The sequence below is a fragment of the Solea senegalensis genome, linkage group LG11 (genome assembly GCF_019176455.1).
Source record: "Solea senegalensis isolate Sse05_10M linkage group LG11, IFAPA_SoseM_1, whole genome shotgun sequence".
Lineage (NCBI taxonomy): Eukaryota > Metazoa > Chordata > Actinopteri > Pleuronectiformes > Soleidae > Solea > Solea senegalensis.
The window spans coordinates 21,258,620-21,270,947 of NC_058031.1; the positions used below are offsets into that span (position 1 = coordinate 21,258,620).

General features: G+C 39.6%; 1 protein-coding gene across 1 annotated transcript; it reads left to right on the forward strand.

Annotated features, from left to right (window-relative positions):
* Positions 1–8,336: 8,336 nt before the first annotated feature.
* On the forward strand, positions 8,337–12,253 carry LOC122776713 (troponin C, slow skeletal and cardiac muscles-like). The gene is made up of 6 exons (XM_044037378.1): positions 8,337–8,498; positions 9,445–9,475; positions 10,437–10,583; positions 10,663–10,777; positions 11,111–11,247; positions 12,158–12,253. Exons 1-6 carry the CDS (start codon positions 8,475–8,477, stop codon positions 12,187–12,189), a joined length of 486 nt encoding a protein of 161 aa, XP_043893313.1. The 5' UTR covers positions 8,337–8,474; the 3' UTR covers positions 12,190–12,253.
* The last annotated feature ends 75 nt before the right edge of the window (positions 12,254–12,328 follow it).

Sequence of the window (12,328 nt, forward strand, 5' to 3'; positions counted from 1 at the left end):
AGATAGATTGTAAAAATACAAAAAATTAAAAAAGAATTCTGCCACATGAATGAGAAGGACACACTGGTTGGCTTTTCAGTGCATCCTTACATTATATACATACAGTACAATGAGCAGATAGCTAGATGTGCAGTGTGTTTCTTTTCTTTTTTACAACGGTAGCTAGCTAACTCTCAGGAAGCTGTGTACACACTAGTGTATTAAAGGCTCACTGAGGAAACAGTCGGCAAACACAACTCTCAAGATGTGGTCACGTTATTCCACAGCATGCCGTCTGCCGCAAAAGTTCGGGGTTTTGGGATAATAAAAGAAATAAATAAGCACTGCTGCTGCTGATTTTCCAAGCTGGGCCTTTAAGACAATATGAAACAGCCCTAATGCTGAATCTAATGATGCTGTCCATGCAAGCTCTGCACCGACCTTGGCCTACATTTATCAACCATGTTAGGGTAGGAACGCTGGGCCCCCCATTCAAGAAATGTTTATTTTACTTTAATCGTGAAGTATATTTTCAAACATTACGATAGGAACGAGTGAAACAGTATTTAAAAAACCTCATCCATCTGGTTTAGCGGGGTTTTTTTTGGGGGGAGATTTTCTTTTCTTTTTTTTCCCCATCTGAAGTTTGCAGAAAGGAGGTAGCCATGTCTCTCATATGGCATATATTGTGATCTCCCATAGTGTGCATCTCTTCTGTGGGGAAACATTCACAGGCCCATGCAGGACATACTGTATTTTACAAGAAACCTTGAAAAAGAAAAAATAGACAAGAAAAAAGAAAAAAACCTGACGGCTGAATGGTCACGTCAGGCTTCCAAGCATCATTTCCTGCGTGATCGTTGATCTGGTCTCCTCTCTGGGTAATCTGTTCCTGAGGACTTGATGGTGAACTGAATAATACCTTATACTTAACAAGGAACTGACAATACCTTAACCCTGATGAGCACATATTTGTACCACTCCAGGTGCCTCTAAGAACTCTTGATTTCATTCAGACGTGGTGCAGAACCAGCAAAACAAGTAGTGACACTGTAGTTTGTTTTTTTTCTACTGAAGACTACGAAACCCTGACCGAGCTCTGAAGACAGATGGACTTTACTGCAGATTTGAGGTCAATTCAGTTTCAACTCAAAACAACAGAAACTGAGGCGGGGAAAAAAACCCAACAACAATTAAGAACATTTATTTCCCGACTGCTGTTAAACTTGATTTGGAGGGAACCCTTTTTTTGATATCAAGAAACTGAAGCGAGAGCAATTGTGTTTGCTTTTGTTTGTTTGTTTTGTTTTGCGATCTTTGCGGATCTAAATCTGAATTCACCTCAGTCTTGAATCACAGAACCGTCGACAGATGTGAAAAAGATTTGAAAAAAAAAAAAAAAAAGATGATATAAGGACACAGTTGATGAGAGGTAACTTCTGCTCTTTATTGACTATGTAAATGTCATTGATATGTTAATGATTTCATCATAGTTTTTATCATGCAATATCATGTATAAAGACATAATGGTGGGGGAGGGACAGTGATGGGGCAAAGATGAATGAATATGTCCAGTGACTTATGTTATTATTATTATTATCATCATTATTATTATTATTATTATTATTATTATTATTATTATTAGAGTTGACTTTCTGTTAACTCCTGAAATGCAGTTGTCGCCAAAATCTGACTATCATGTGTTAACATAGAAAAAAATAAAGGAGAAATAATCAGTTATTTTGTTTTGTATAACAAAAGCAAAATAATTATATACTGATATTTGTCAAGTACTTCTGATGAGATCTTTGTTTTATGTGTTAACTGCAGACTCTTTGCTTTCTGTTATGGGTTACTTTCGATGTATTTTTGGTACGGCGTATGATGATTGTCGTTCTGTCACATCAGACTTAACATCTCCCATTCAAGTTGGACTCTCTGACGGGTGACTGCTTGTTAAAATCTCCCCCCCCCACACACACACACACACACCCCAAACAATGAATGGGTCTCTTTCTAAAGTTGCTTGATTGTGGACAAGTGGACAGAGTCGGAAAGAGGCTTGTTGCTTTTCATGGATTATGATGACATGCTGATTTTTGATTTGAGAATTACAATGTCTAGTTCATTCCTATTTGTGAATAGTATTCCATCTCACCATGACAATTTCTGTTATTGAAACACATTTTGAGAAGGTCGAATAAAGATATTTTACATTCAAAAATATTATTGCGACTGATTCAAATTCATTTGGAAAGTGTGTAGCTTGCGTCGCTGGAGGCTCAGTCTTGACGGCTTATTTGTGTAAATAGCAGCATCCTTTCCTGATGAAGCATTCAGGGAACTAACATTTCGTCCAGTCATTTTCAAGATTACTGAGACATGACTTGACTATTAATAAACATAATAAATGAAATACAAAGCAAAACAACAAATAAATACAGGTTCATGCCACATAAGTCTTCATAAACAGGTACAGATAGGTCTAGTCCATCCACAAGTATGCTTATGTAAGTGTATAGTTGCTTTGAAATATACAATCTGTAGTTTTTGTAGCTGTACTTTAGGCAAGGGCCTTGCTTTATAGAGACCGCCATCTTGCACCACCCATGTTTCTACAGCAGCCCAAAAAGAACAACCAGCCAGAGAGTGTGTTTTGAAGCAGGATCTTAGGTCCTATATCCATTGTTTCAACATCTTTGCAGGGTTCCCACACAAACCCCCAAACCCCCAAAACAACTCTAAATACTGTAGTACGTATGCCAGGCCTGTATGTGGCGATGTAGCGCTTCTACACCATAACTGGGAAAGAACTATGGACAAACCTTTTTTTTTTCTTTTAATAAAACTTTAATCAAAAGAGTATACATTACAATGTACACAATCACAGAGACAGAAAGAAACAAGCCAGATGGACAAAATGTTAACATGCAGCAAATAAACCAAACAATCTCCAAACACAAGAAGAGGAAAATGACGATGAAGATAGATGGATGGGAATTTCATCAACCGTCCACTTCCATGGACCTGATGTGGACAAATGCGTGGACGCCACGGCACATGCTCCGTGTGGCACAACACTTCGAGTCAAGTCTGTTTCACGCAGTTCAAAAGACACAAGGGAGAAGACAGTAACCACGGAAACGTCCATGAGGATATAGGTGGAAGTCCACTGTTACCCACACATGTACGTCTCAGTGTTCAGAGAGAAAAAAGTATGACCGCTCACTCATATGTCACTCATTCTTACACACTGGACCTTTAAAACAAGTTATGGTGGGCGGAAGTGTGTGTGTGTGGGGTTTCTACGGGTTTTCTGGTTTCCTCCCCCACTCCAAAAACATGTAGATTTGGGGATTAGGCAAATTGGATACTCTACATAACCCTGAGCATAGGTGTGAGTGTGAAATTGTCCAAGTTGTACCCTGCCTTCCACCCTGTGTCAGCTGGGATTGGCACCAGTGTCCCCCTCATGACCCTCATGTGAAGGATAAAGCAGTAGAAGATGGATGGTAGGCAGACACAATAAAATAATCATTCTACCAATTTTCAATAAATTGCATAATAATAATAATAGTCTCAAAACTATCTAAGAAAAAGCTAAAGAAAGAACCACAGGGCCACTGCACACAGATGCACACTAAGTGGGTGGCATAGCCTGAGACCTGGAATCCACAGCTTGTCACAGTAAGTACTTGTAATTAATCAGCGGGTACATCGTCTGTGTGGTCTGCTTTTACCTACTAGCACACTTTTCACCTGGCGCTGTGTTTCACTGGGCTCTGTGTGTTGTGTCCCTTTATGAATTAGGATGACACTGTAGTCAGCACCAGGCCGGCCCTTTCGACACAACTAAGTCTGTATGAGTTCTGAAAGCCTCCAGAGTCTCCCTGCTATTATTAGCTCCAGTGAGGCGGTTTTATTTTTGGTCGCGTTTGTCTGACGATCTGATTTTGGAACAGCATAACCCAGGAAGGCCAAGGAAGAAAATATGATATTTTAGTTGATCTTTAGTGATCCATATACTTTTATTTTAATTTCAAGGACTGTGATGTGTGCATTTCTGTAGTTTGGGATTGGAACTGACACACTAAAGCACACAAGTCACAGTTTCAACAAACAGGCAACAAACACCATGGCATAATATTACATGATTCTCTCTGTGGTACAAAAGAAGGAGATCAGAGGGACAGTTCAGGTTTGGCTGCACTGACACACACTCTGAGCTGTGTGCGCCCCCTAGTGGCCTCCTGTGGCTATGACCATAAGTAGCAGTGAAAACAATGAAAGGAGGTAATGAAGCAAAAGAAAAGGAATTGATCTGGAAAGAGAGGAGAGAATAAAACCTTGACGTCACCGACAGCTATGACTTTCTCAGTCTCAGGTGTGCGAGTAAATCTCGAGGAAACTCAACCCTTATGTTGTGGATGGGTATCAACACGTGTCCAGCGTGTGCGCACAGACCCAGCAGCCTCTGTGGTTAACTGGCAGATGGCATCACAGCATGAACACCTGCACTGCAAGGTTCTGCAACAGCTTCTTTCCTCAAGCTGTGAGAGTCCTAAATACCCTGACACCACCCAGTATCACACCGCCGTAATTAGAGGACACACACTTGACATCTAGCACTGGGCTGATGTGGCTGTACTTTACTGCTGTGGTTGCAATTATTGCACTATTCTTGTTACAGTGTGTTGACTTTTTTAGGTATATACAGTATATGTATATATATATACATATACTGTATATGTATATACAGTATATGTATACTGTGTATATATATATATACAGTATATATATATATACATATACTGTATATAGCCCTTTATGGAAGTAAATTAAGCTGCTTTACATAGTTTTTGCCATTCAACCTGTCACCCACACATCTATACAGCACATCTATCTGCACATATTTCATGTGTCTTGCCCAACGTTGACTAGCAGGGCCGGGAGTTGAACCCACAACCTTCAAGTCAAAAGACAAATCGCTCCACCACTGAAGAATCAATATGTTGAATTAGCATTTGCATGTTTATCTCCTCCTGTTTGCCATGGTAACTGTCCTAAATTCCAGAAATTTGATGAATTAAATAATAATAATAGTAATAAAGATATCCCCAGTATAGTTTCAACCTCTATTTTCTTTATGTGAATATAACTTTCCTTAACCCTTAGCGCTCACACAGATAGGTCATATCTCTTTACAAAATGTGTTGTTTTAAAATGTGTTGCTGAGTCAAAGTTAGGATTAATTCTATATGGCATTAAAAAAAAGAAAGAAAAAAAAGATGGGAGTAGTGACGTGCAGAATTCACAGAAATATACTGCTTTACTTCTATTTATGTTCATAAGAAAAATGCCAAGAGAACTTTGAACTGTGATGTATATCCAGAATTTATATATATATATATTTGAGTAAAGTGTTAAGTGGGCCTAACGTTGGTCATGTGCAGATGTGGTGCCAGTTTAGAGAGAGAGTTTAATTCAGATTTGACCCATGAGCTTGATCTACAGCTGCCGCACAATAGCAGGTGCCCTGAACGGTGAAGCCTCAGGACAAAGATTTATTACCACAGTCGCTGTTTCACCCTCCCCACTGGCAGAGGTCTCGTATTTCTATATTCAAGGACACTCGTTCAAAATAGCCGCATCTGTGTGTCTATTGTCATGTAAGTTTACTGATCCCGCTCCATACTGCAACCACAAAACTACCAAACTAACCACCAAAATATTCATTGTTATGAAAGAAAAAGGGGGGGGGGGCTGTAGTTCACTCTGACCAGAGTCTCTGCCCTTGAAATGCTTTGAAAATGTCAAGCTCATGTGTTTATTGGGAAATGGATACCAGTGACCTGACAAGTATTCTCTGTGCCATCCTGTTTGTTGGCATGTGACCCCGTGAGCTCTGTGCAGTCATGGGCTGATATTAGCTTCCTGCAGATGGTATTGGTTTTGTTGTGTATAATAATTGCATTATTGTAATGGTGAGGTACATTCATGATTGCATTGTTGACAGTTGTTTAGTTGAGGTCCAGATGTTGAAATTGACCGAGCAGATTATTGGAATTAGATCACTTTCCACGAAGCAAGCAACACTTTGTGAGACTAAAATGAACCACTAATTCAAAATGCACAAAGTGGAAATAAAATATTGATTTAATCATTTTAAAAAATATTGTATTTTATTTGTTTGAAAATACACTTTTTTTTGTTCTGTGATTTGTTTGTCATGTTTTTTTTTTTTTGTTTCTGACCATGGGCGGGTCTTAAGAAGCTGCCTTCTGATAGGCTACTGAGTTTCGGAGGCGCAAAGAGAGCGCGAACGGAAAAGAGTCGGAGCAAACAGGATAAAAACAAACAAATAAAATGCAATATTTTTTTAAATGATTAAATCAACATTTTATTTGCAATTCTGTGTTGTTTGTCAAAGTGTTAGATTCGTTGTTATCGTCTGTTATAAAATAGCAGCTTTGTCCCTATTCAGTCAGACAGTGCCACAGTGTTACAATGTGCATGACAAATGTTTGTCTTTTTGTGAGGAGCTCAACTTAAAAATGTCATTTCTATGACATGATTTGGAGATTGTTACGAACCCAGGTGTGAGATGGGTTGCAGGTGTGCATGTTTTGAGTGAATGACGTGTGTGTGAGTCCAGGTGGATGCTGGGAGCTGATTGGTCCTGCTCAGGAGGAACCAGCTCAAGAGGCCTGATCATCATCCCAGCTGCGGTGGACTTCCTTGAACCAGTCGTGTGTTGAACCACATTTTTGTGGTTGGTTTTAATAAACCTTTAAAACAGTTTGGTTTACTTGTTGCCGGTGGTTTCTTGGGAGTTGGGACGAGGGAGTCTCATTGGATGAAGATTTAGTCATCTTATTCTATGATTTACCCCTACCTATATAGTTACTGTGATATTGTTTGTCCCTCCAGTTTATAAACTTCTTGTGTTGTAAATATCGATGATACCCTCTTCAGAAAATGAATGATTCTAACAGTATCTGATATAACTCTTCAACAAATGTGTGTTAACGTATAAATGTATATATCCTTACCTTAATCATCTAGTTTAATTCCCATGCCCACTAGACAGGATGATCACCTCTAACTTCCTTTTTATAAAAGAAAAAAGGATAATACTCACTCAGATATCGTGTTGTACAGATATGTGATATATGATTCATTCAGTATTTACTTTTTTACTGAGTGATTTTCTCATATTGTGTTTTTACTAAGTTATTTTGTTATATTTTCCCCAAACTTGACCTCTATGACCTTCTGGGTTTTATGCTATTTGTGTGTGCAAAGAATCTAAACTAAGGTTGTGGCGCAAGGACGAAAATATTATATGGGTGCTTTCATGTGAATCTGAATATTGTGCAACAGACACAAGATGTGTTCGCTCTTAACACGTCTTTAAAGAACCTTTTTTGACCAATCACTGATTGCGTAACGTGGCCGCCACTAATGAGTGATCTCACTCGTTAACGAGGGGGGGAAAGAAGTTGTGTTGAGGAAATGTTGCACTCACAACGGGCAACTCCAGCTGTTCTAGTGGTGAGTTTATATTAAAGCCCACTTATCTGTAATCTTACTTAATATGCACCTTGGGGAAAAAGTTTCTCTACCGCTTTGAATGCGAGGATGTCCACAAATGAACAAGCGTCCTCTGTGGTTGAAAACACCATGGAGTGGGTGTGTGCACTGTGCAAATATGGAGCGTGGTGCAGTCAGCAGTGATTATTGTCACATTTGCACCAGGTGCTGCTGGGAAATGGCCCTTATTTGGCATTTCCACACCACTTAGGAGCTAGGAATGATTGTAAGTCTACGAACTCAGTCATGAGGGCATTTTTAGCTCCCACTTCAGGGGAAGGGGATTTTTTTTTTGAAGCTCATTTGGAACTGGGAGTGGAATAAGTATGCGCCGATTGGCTGATTATACGTAGCATCAGGGGAGGTTTCTGTAGTTCTGCTGTAGTGTTGCACAGATGTGTCGCACTGGTTGTGCGAGCAGAGAGGAGGTCTGACACGGTGGGTAGGTTCTGTCCAGTAGCTAGTTCCTTTAACCCGAGTTTCAATAACTGTTTGGTCCCAAAAAAGCCTTACGTGTCTGCACCGCGTACAATCAAAAAACCCTGAGCCACCACTTTAAAACCCACCTTCATTGACATTTACAGACCTCTCTGTGTAAGTCCTTATCACTATCATTAAAATCCAAATGAAGTCATGTCTAAGAAAAGCCTGAGCTGTCCACTATTGTTGGGAGGCTTCTGTTGTTAACCATTTATAGCTCGCTCTGTCTCTGTCTGTGTGTGTGTGTGTGTGTGTGTGTGTGTGTGTCTCTCTCTCCCTTTGGATGTTGCGGGATGAGTCAAGAGCTTTTTTAGTGCCACACTTGTCCAGCACCAGACTGAAGCAGTTATTGCCGCCTGTTTTTGTGTTGCATCTCTTTGCAGCAGTCCCTTCAGTCGGAGGACCAGCACTGACCAGCAGCCATGGATGATGTATATAAAGCAGCGGTGAGTACAGATTATGCCCAGGGTCGTGTTTCTCCGCGTCATCCGTGATATTTGTGTTTTAAAAAGCATGTATTATTTAATTTTTTTTCTTCTGTGTCAAACAAAAGACAAAAAAATACACAAACACACTTTTTATTATTACCTTTATAGAGCAGAGCTTTGAAGTATAGCGGCTTCTTTGTGAGGCTGAGTTGGCTGAGAATAACTCAACACTAATTTCTGCATTGATTACATACTTAATCTAGAATTAACAGTTAAGAAAAACAATTTAGAATGATAAGAAGTGACTAATTGTCACAGAATAACAGTTTTCACATTTAAATGCTTTAATTCTTGCCCTTGTACCTTTTGGTAAGGACACTTAGGTCATGTCCTTGGTTGTTATTGTTTTTGGACGGAGGCTGCATTTTATTTGCTTATATTTATATGTAAAGATGACAACGACAGTGTTACAGGGAGTTAAATGAAACTGTTAACTTTCCAGGGAAGGAACTAGTGTTGCTAAATCACAAGTTCCTTCCCTGGTTCTTCAGTCACATATGTGACTGATCACTGAAATTGAATAAATATTGTTGTTTTTTGGGGGATTTTTGGGGGAAAATGTGTATTTCTTTTAAAGATAAGAAGAATCTGTGTCTTTTCCTTCAACAGATACAATAGGTGTATCAGGCTGCGGCGGTGGTTAGGTCACATTTCTGTGCCTGACAATAGAACAAGCAACAGCTGGACACTTCAGGGTGGGAAGAGAAGTGACAGCTGCTGGCTATTAAAACAAATGGGCGACACCAGATACCCCCACCTGCTGCATTTAAGAGCAGTGCAGTTTTGCAGACCCGCCACAACAGTGGTGTGAGCAGCACAGCGCTCAGTTCTACTCCAAATGGAGTGAGCCGCAGTCAAAAGTCCTCCTGTGTGCAATGTTGATCCCGATTCTGTTTCGTTACAGGTGGAAAACTTGACAGAAGAACAGAAAAATGGTAAGGAAATTACAATTGGACAACACATAACATTAATTATTAAACATTAATGTCACTCTCTGAGGTTAAATGTCCAAAAAACGAAAGAACTAAACCTCCCACTCAACCTCACAAGCTATTATTACTGGCTCACTTGTTGAGACAGCGATATAAATACCTTTGAATAAATTTGAATTGTGATTTCATCACGACTGCAATCTGCAAAAAGGGGCCTGCAAATACTTTACTTTCTGTGTGTGGACGAGACAAGATGGCTTTATTTTATCTACTTATCTTTTACTGAGTCCATTTTAACGCTCTGTATCATCATCAATCGTCTGTGCAGCGTCATTAATTAAAGTAGCCAGCAAGATAATTGGCACAGCAGCTTTCTTTGGCATCTATTTGGGACTCTGAAAAATGTACTCTTCTCCCTTCTGGGTGGAGATCCAGGCACCCCAGGGTTAAAAGGTCCTTATAGTGCAATAAAGTCTCAACTTGAACAGTGACCCAAACCGATTTTATTCTTTTTATTCCTTTTATCCTTGCGGTTGTTACCGTTGTACAGTTCTAAGTGAAATATGAACCAAAATCCACGTCACAGTCACTTTATTTAATCATTCTGATGAGAACATTTCCACTGACGCACTGGATCTGTATATGCGTGACTTGACAAGGTTGGTTCTCAGATGATTTTGACACGTCTTATATTGCTTTTATTGTCCGATCCTCCTCTATTACTCTCTTATTCTTTTTAGGTTCCGTTGCAGCTTAAGCAGTCAGTCGTGTAGCAGCAATACTTTTCAGCCTCAAATGTAGCAGGAGCAGAAAACACGAGTTTACTCTGCTACTCTCACCTCGTGAGAAGCCACAACGCCTGTTGTTTAAAAGAGTGCAAGTTTGTAGCTACAGGGTGAATAAATAGACGAATTCTCTCCTTGTCATGGACTGTCTCGTAACAGACGTTGTTTTCTCCTTGCAGAGTTCAAGGCTGCATTTGACATCTTTATCCAGGATGCAGAGGACGGCTGCATCAGCACCAAAGAGTTGGGGAAGGTGATGAGGATGCTGGGGCAAAACCCAACCCCTGAAGAGTTGCAGGAGATGATTGACGAGGTGGATGAGGACGGTACGTCGTCAATCGCCATATGAATTACCATTTCTGTGACATTCAGTCGTCATAACTACGTCACTGTGCATTTTCACAGGCAGCGGCACGGTAGATTTTGACGAGTTCTTGGTCATGATGGTCCGCTGCATGAAGGAGGAGAGCAAAGGAAAATCAGAGGAGGAGTTGGCTGAACTTTTCCGGATGTTTGACAAGTAGGTTTTCAAAGGAATTATGGAATAAAACAATGCTGACCAGGAGAGAACTATAGAACGGTTTGATGCTGATATCACAACCTCGAGTATCTACCGGTCAGGCCAATACCATAATTGTACACCTTTTAAAGCTGTTCACAACACATTTGTCCTGATGCATCTACCACCTACATCCACTTTAAGCAATTATAAAGATGTAATTCTCCAACTGTGAATCAGATATTCTTCTCCCATAAAGAAGAAATAAGCAGGCCACAACATGACTGATGAGATTTTATATAATCTACACATACATATACAATTCCTCTTCTGATTCCTTTGTCTCACGTGAAGGAACGGAGACGGTTACATAGACCTCGAGGAACTGAAGAAAATGCTTGATTCCACCGGAGAAGCCATCACAGAAGATGACATTGAGGAGCTGATGAAGGACGGCGACAAAAACAATGACGGCAAAATCGATTACGATGGTATGTCAAGCCGCACATTGCGCCAAACACATCGTACCAAATACCAAATGTCTTAAAAACAACATTTTTATGTTATTTAAAGAAGACATTCACATCTTCATTATTTTTAGAGTTGATGTCAAAGAGAAAGTATTTTTATTTCTTAGTTCTAAATACACATGAATTTAGATGTGTTATTTTTCACTAAACCCTAACCAAACCTCTTGATTCTGACCAGCATGACAAAGTTGAGAGGGCAGACATGGACATGGGGACATGTCAAGCTTATAAGTTGCAGTTTATACACATGGTCAACTTCCTCTGCTGCCAACATAATCATAATCAAAAATACTTAATAAATCTGCGGCGGGAAGTCAGGTTTCGTCATAGCTACTGCAGCGAAGAACAGAAAGCGAACTGGGGTACAAAGAGAAGAATAAGAATCATATACAACATGAACTGTACAACTGTGTCACGATATGTTAAGCATTGAATTAATAGAAAATAAATACCTAATATACATAAGATACATAAAATAAGTGAGTAAAATTAGTGAATAAATATAGTTGAACTACTATATGAAATGTGCATATGAACAGTGTATACAGTGTAGGATATACTTTTACCAGCGTATTTAATGAGGTTGATGTGACGACAATAGCTAGAGGACTTTTAGCAAGACTCAATAGTGTTTAAGGTCAAATGCATCATGAGAACAGGTTTCATCTTGTACAATGAAATTATCTTACGAGTGAGTTCATTTAAAGGCCAAATCCAGCACGGATTCTGCCATTATTTTGTCATCTACACAGTATTTCAGTGAATTGAGTGAGTGGTCACTGATTCCCTCTTGTTTTCTCTGTTCTCTGTCTCTTCTCCTTTTATTGACTTCTTGGTACCTTGGTCTCTTTCTTTTTGTTCCCTCTGACAGAGTTTCTGGAGTTCATGAAAGGCGTTGAATAAAGGATTCACCTGGAGGATTTACACTGCGGCATCTCACCTCCAATCATCCGAGGCTATGCCTGAACACATACCTTTCACCAGCTTCAAATGACAGAAACTAACACCCTCATGACTGTGGAAAAAAAAGATATAAATGTAC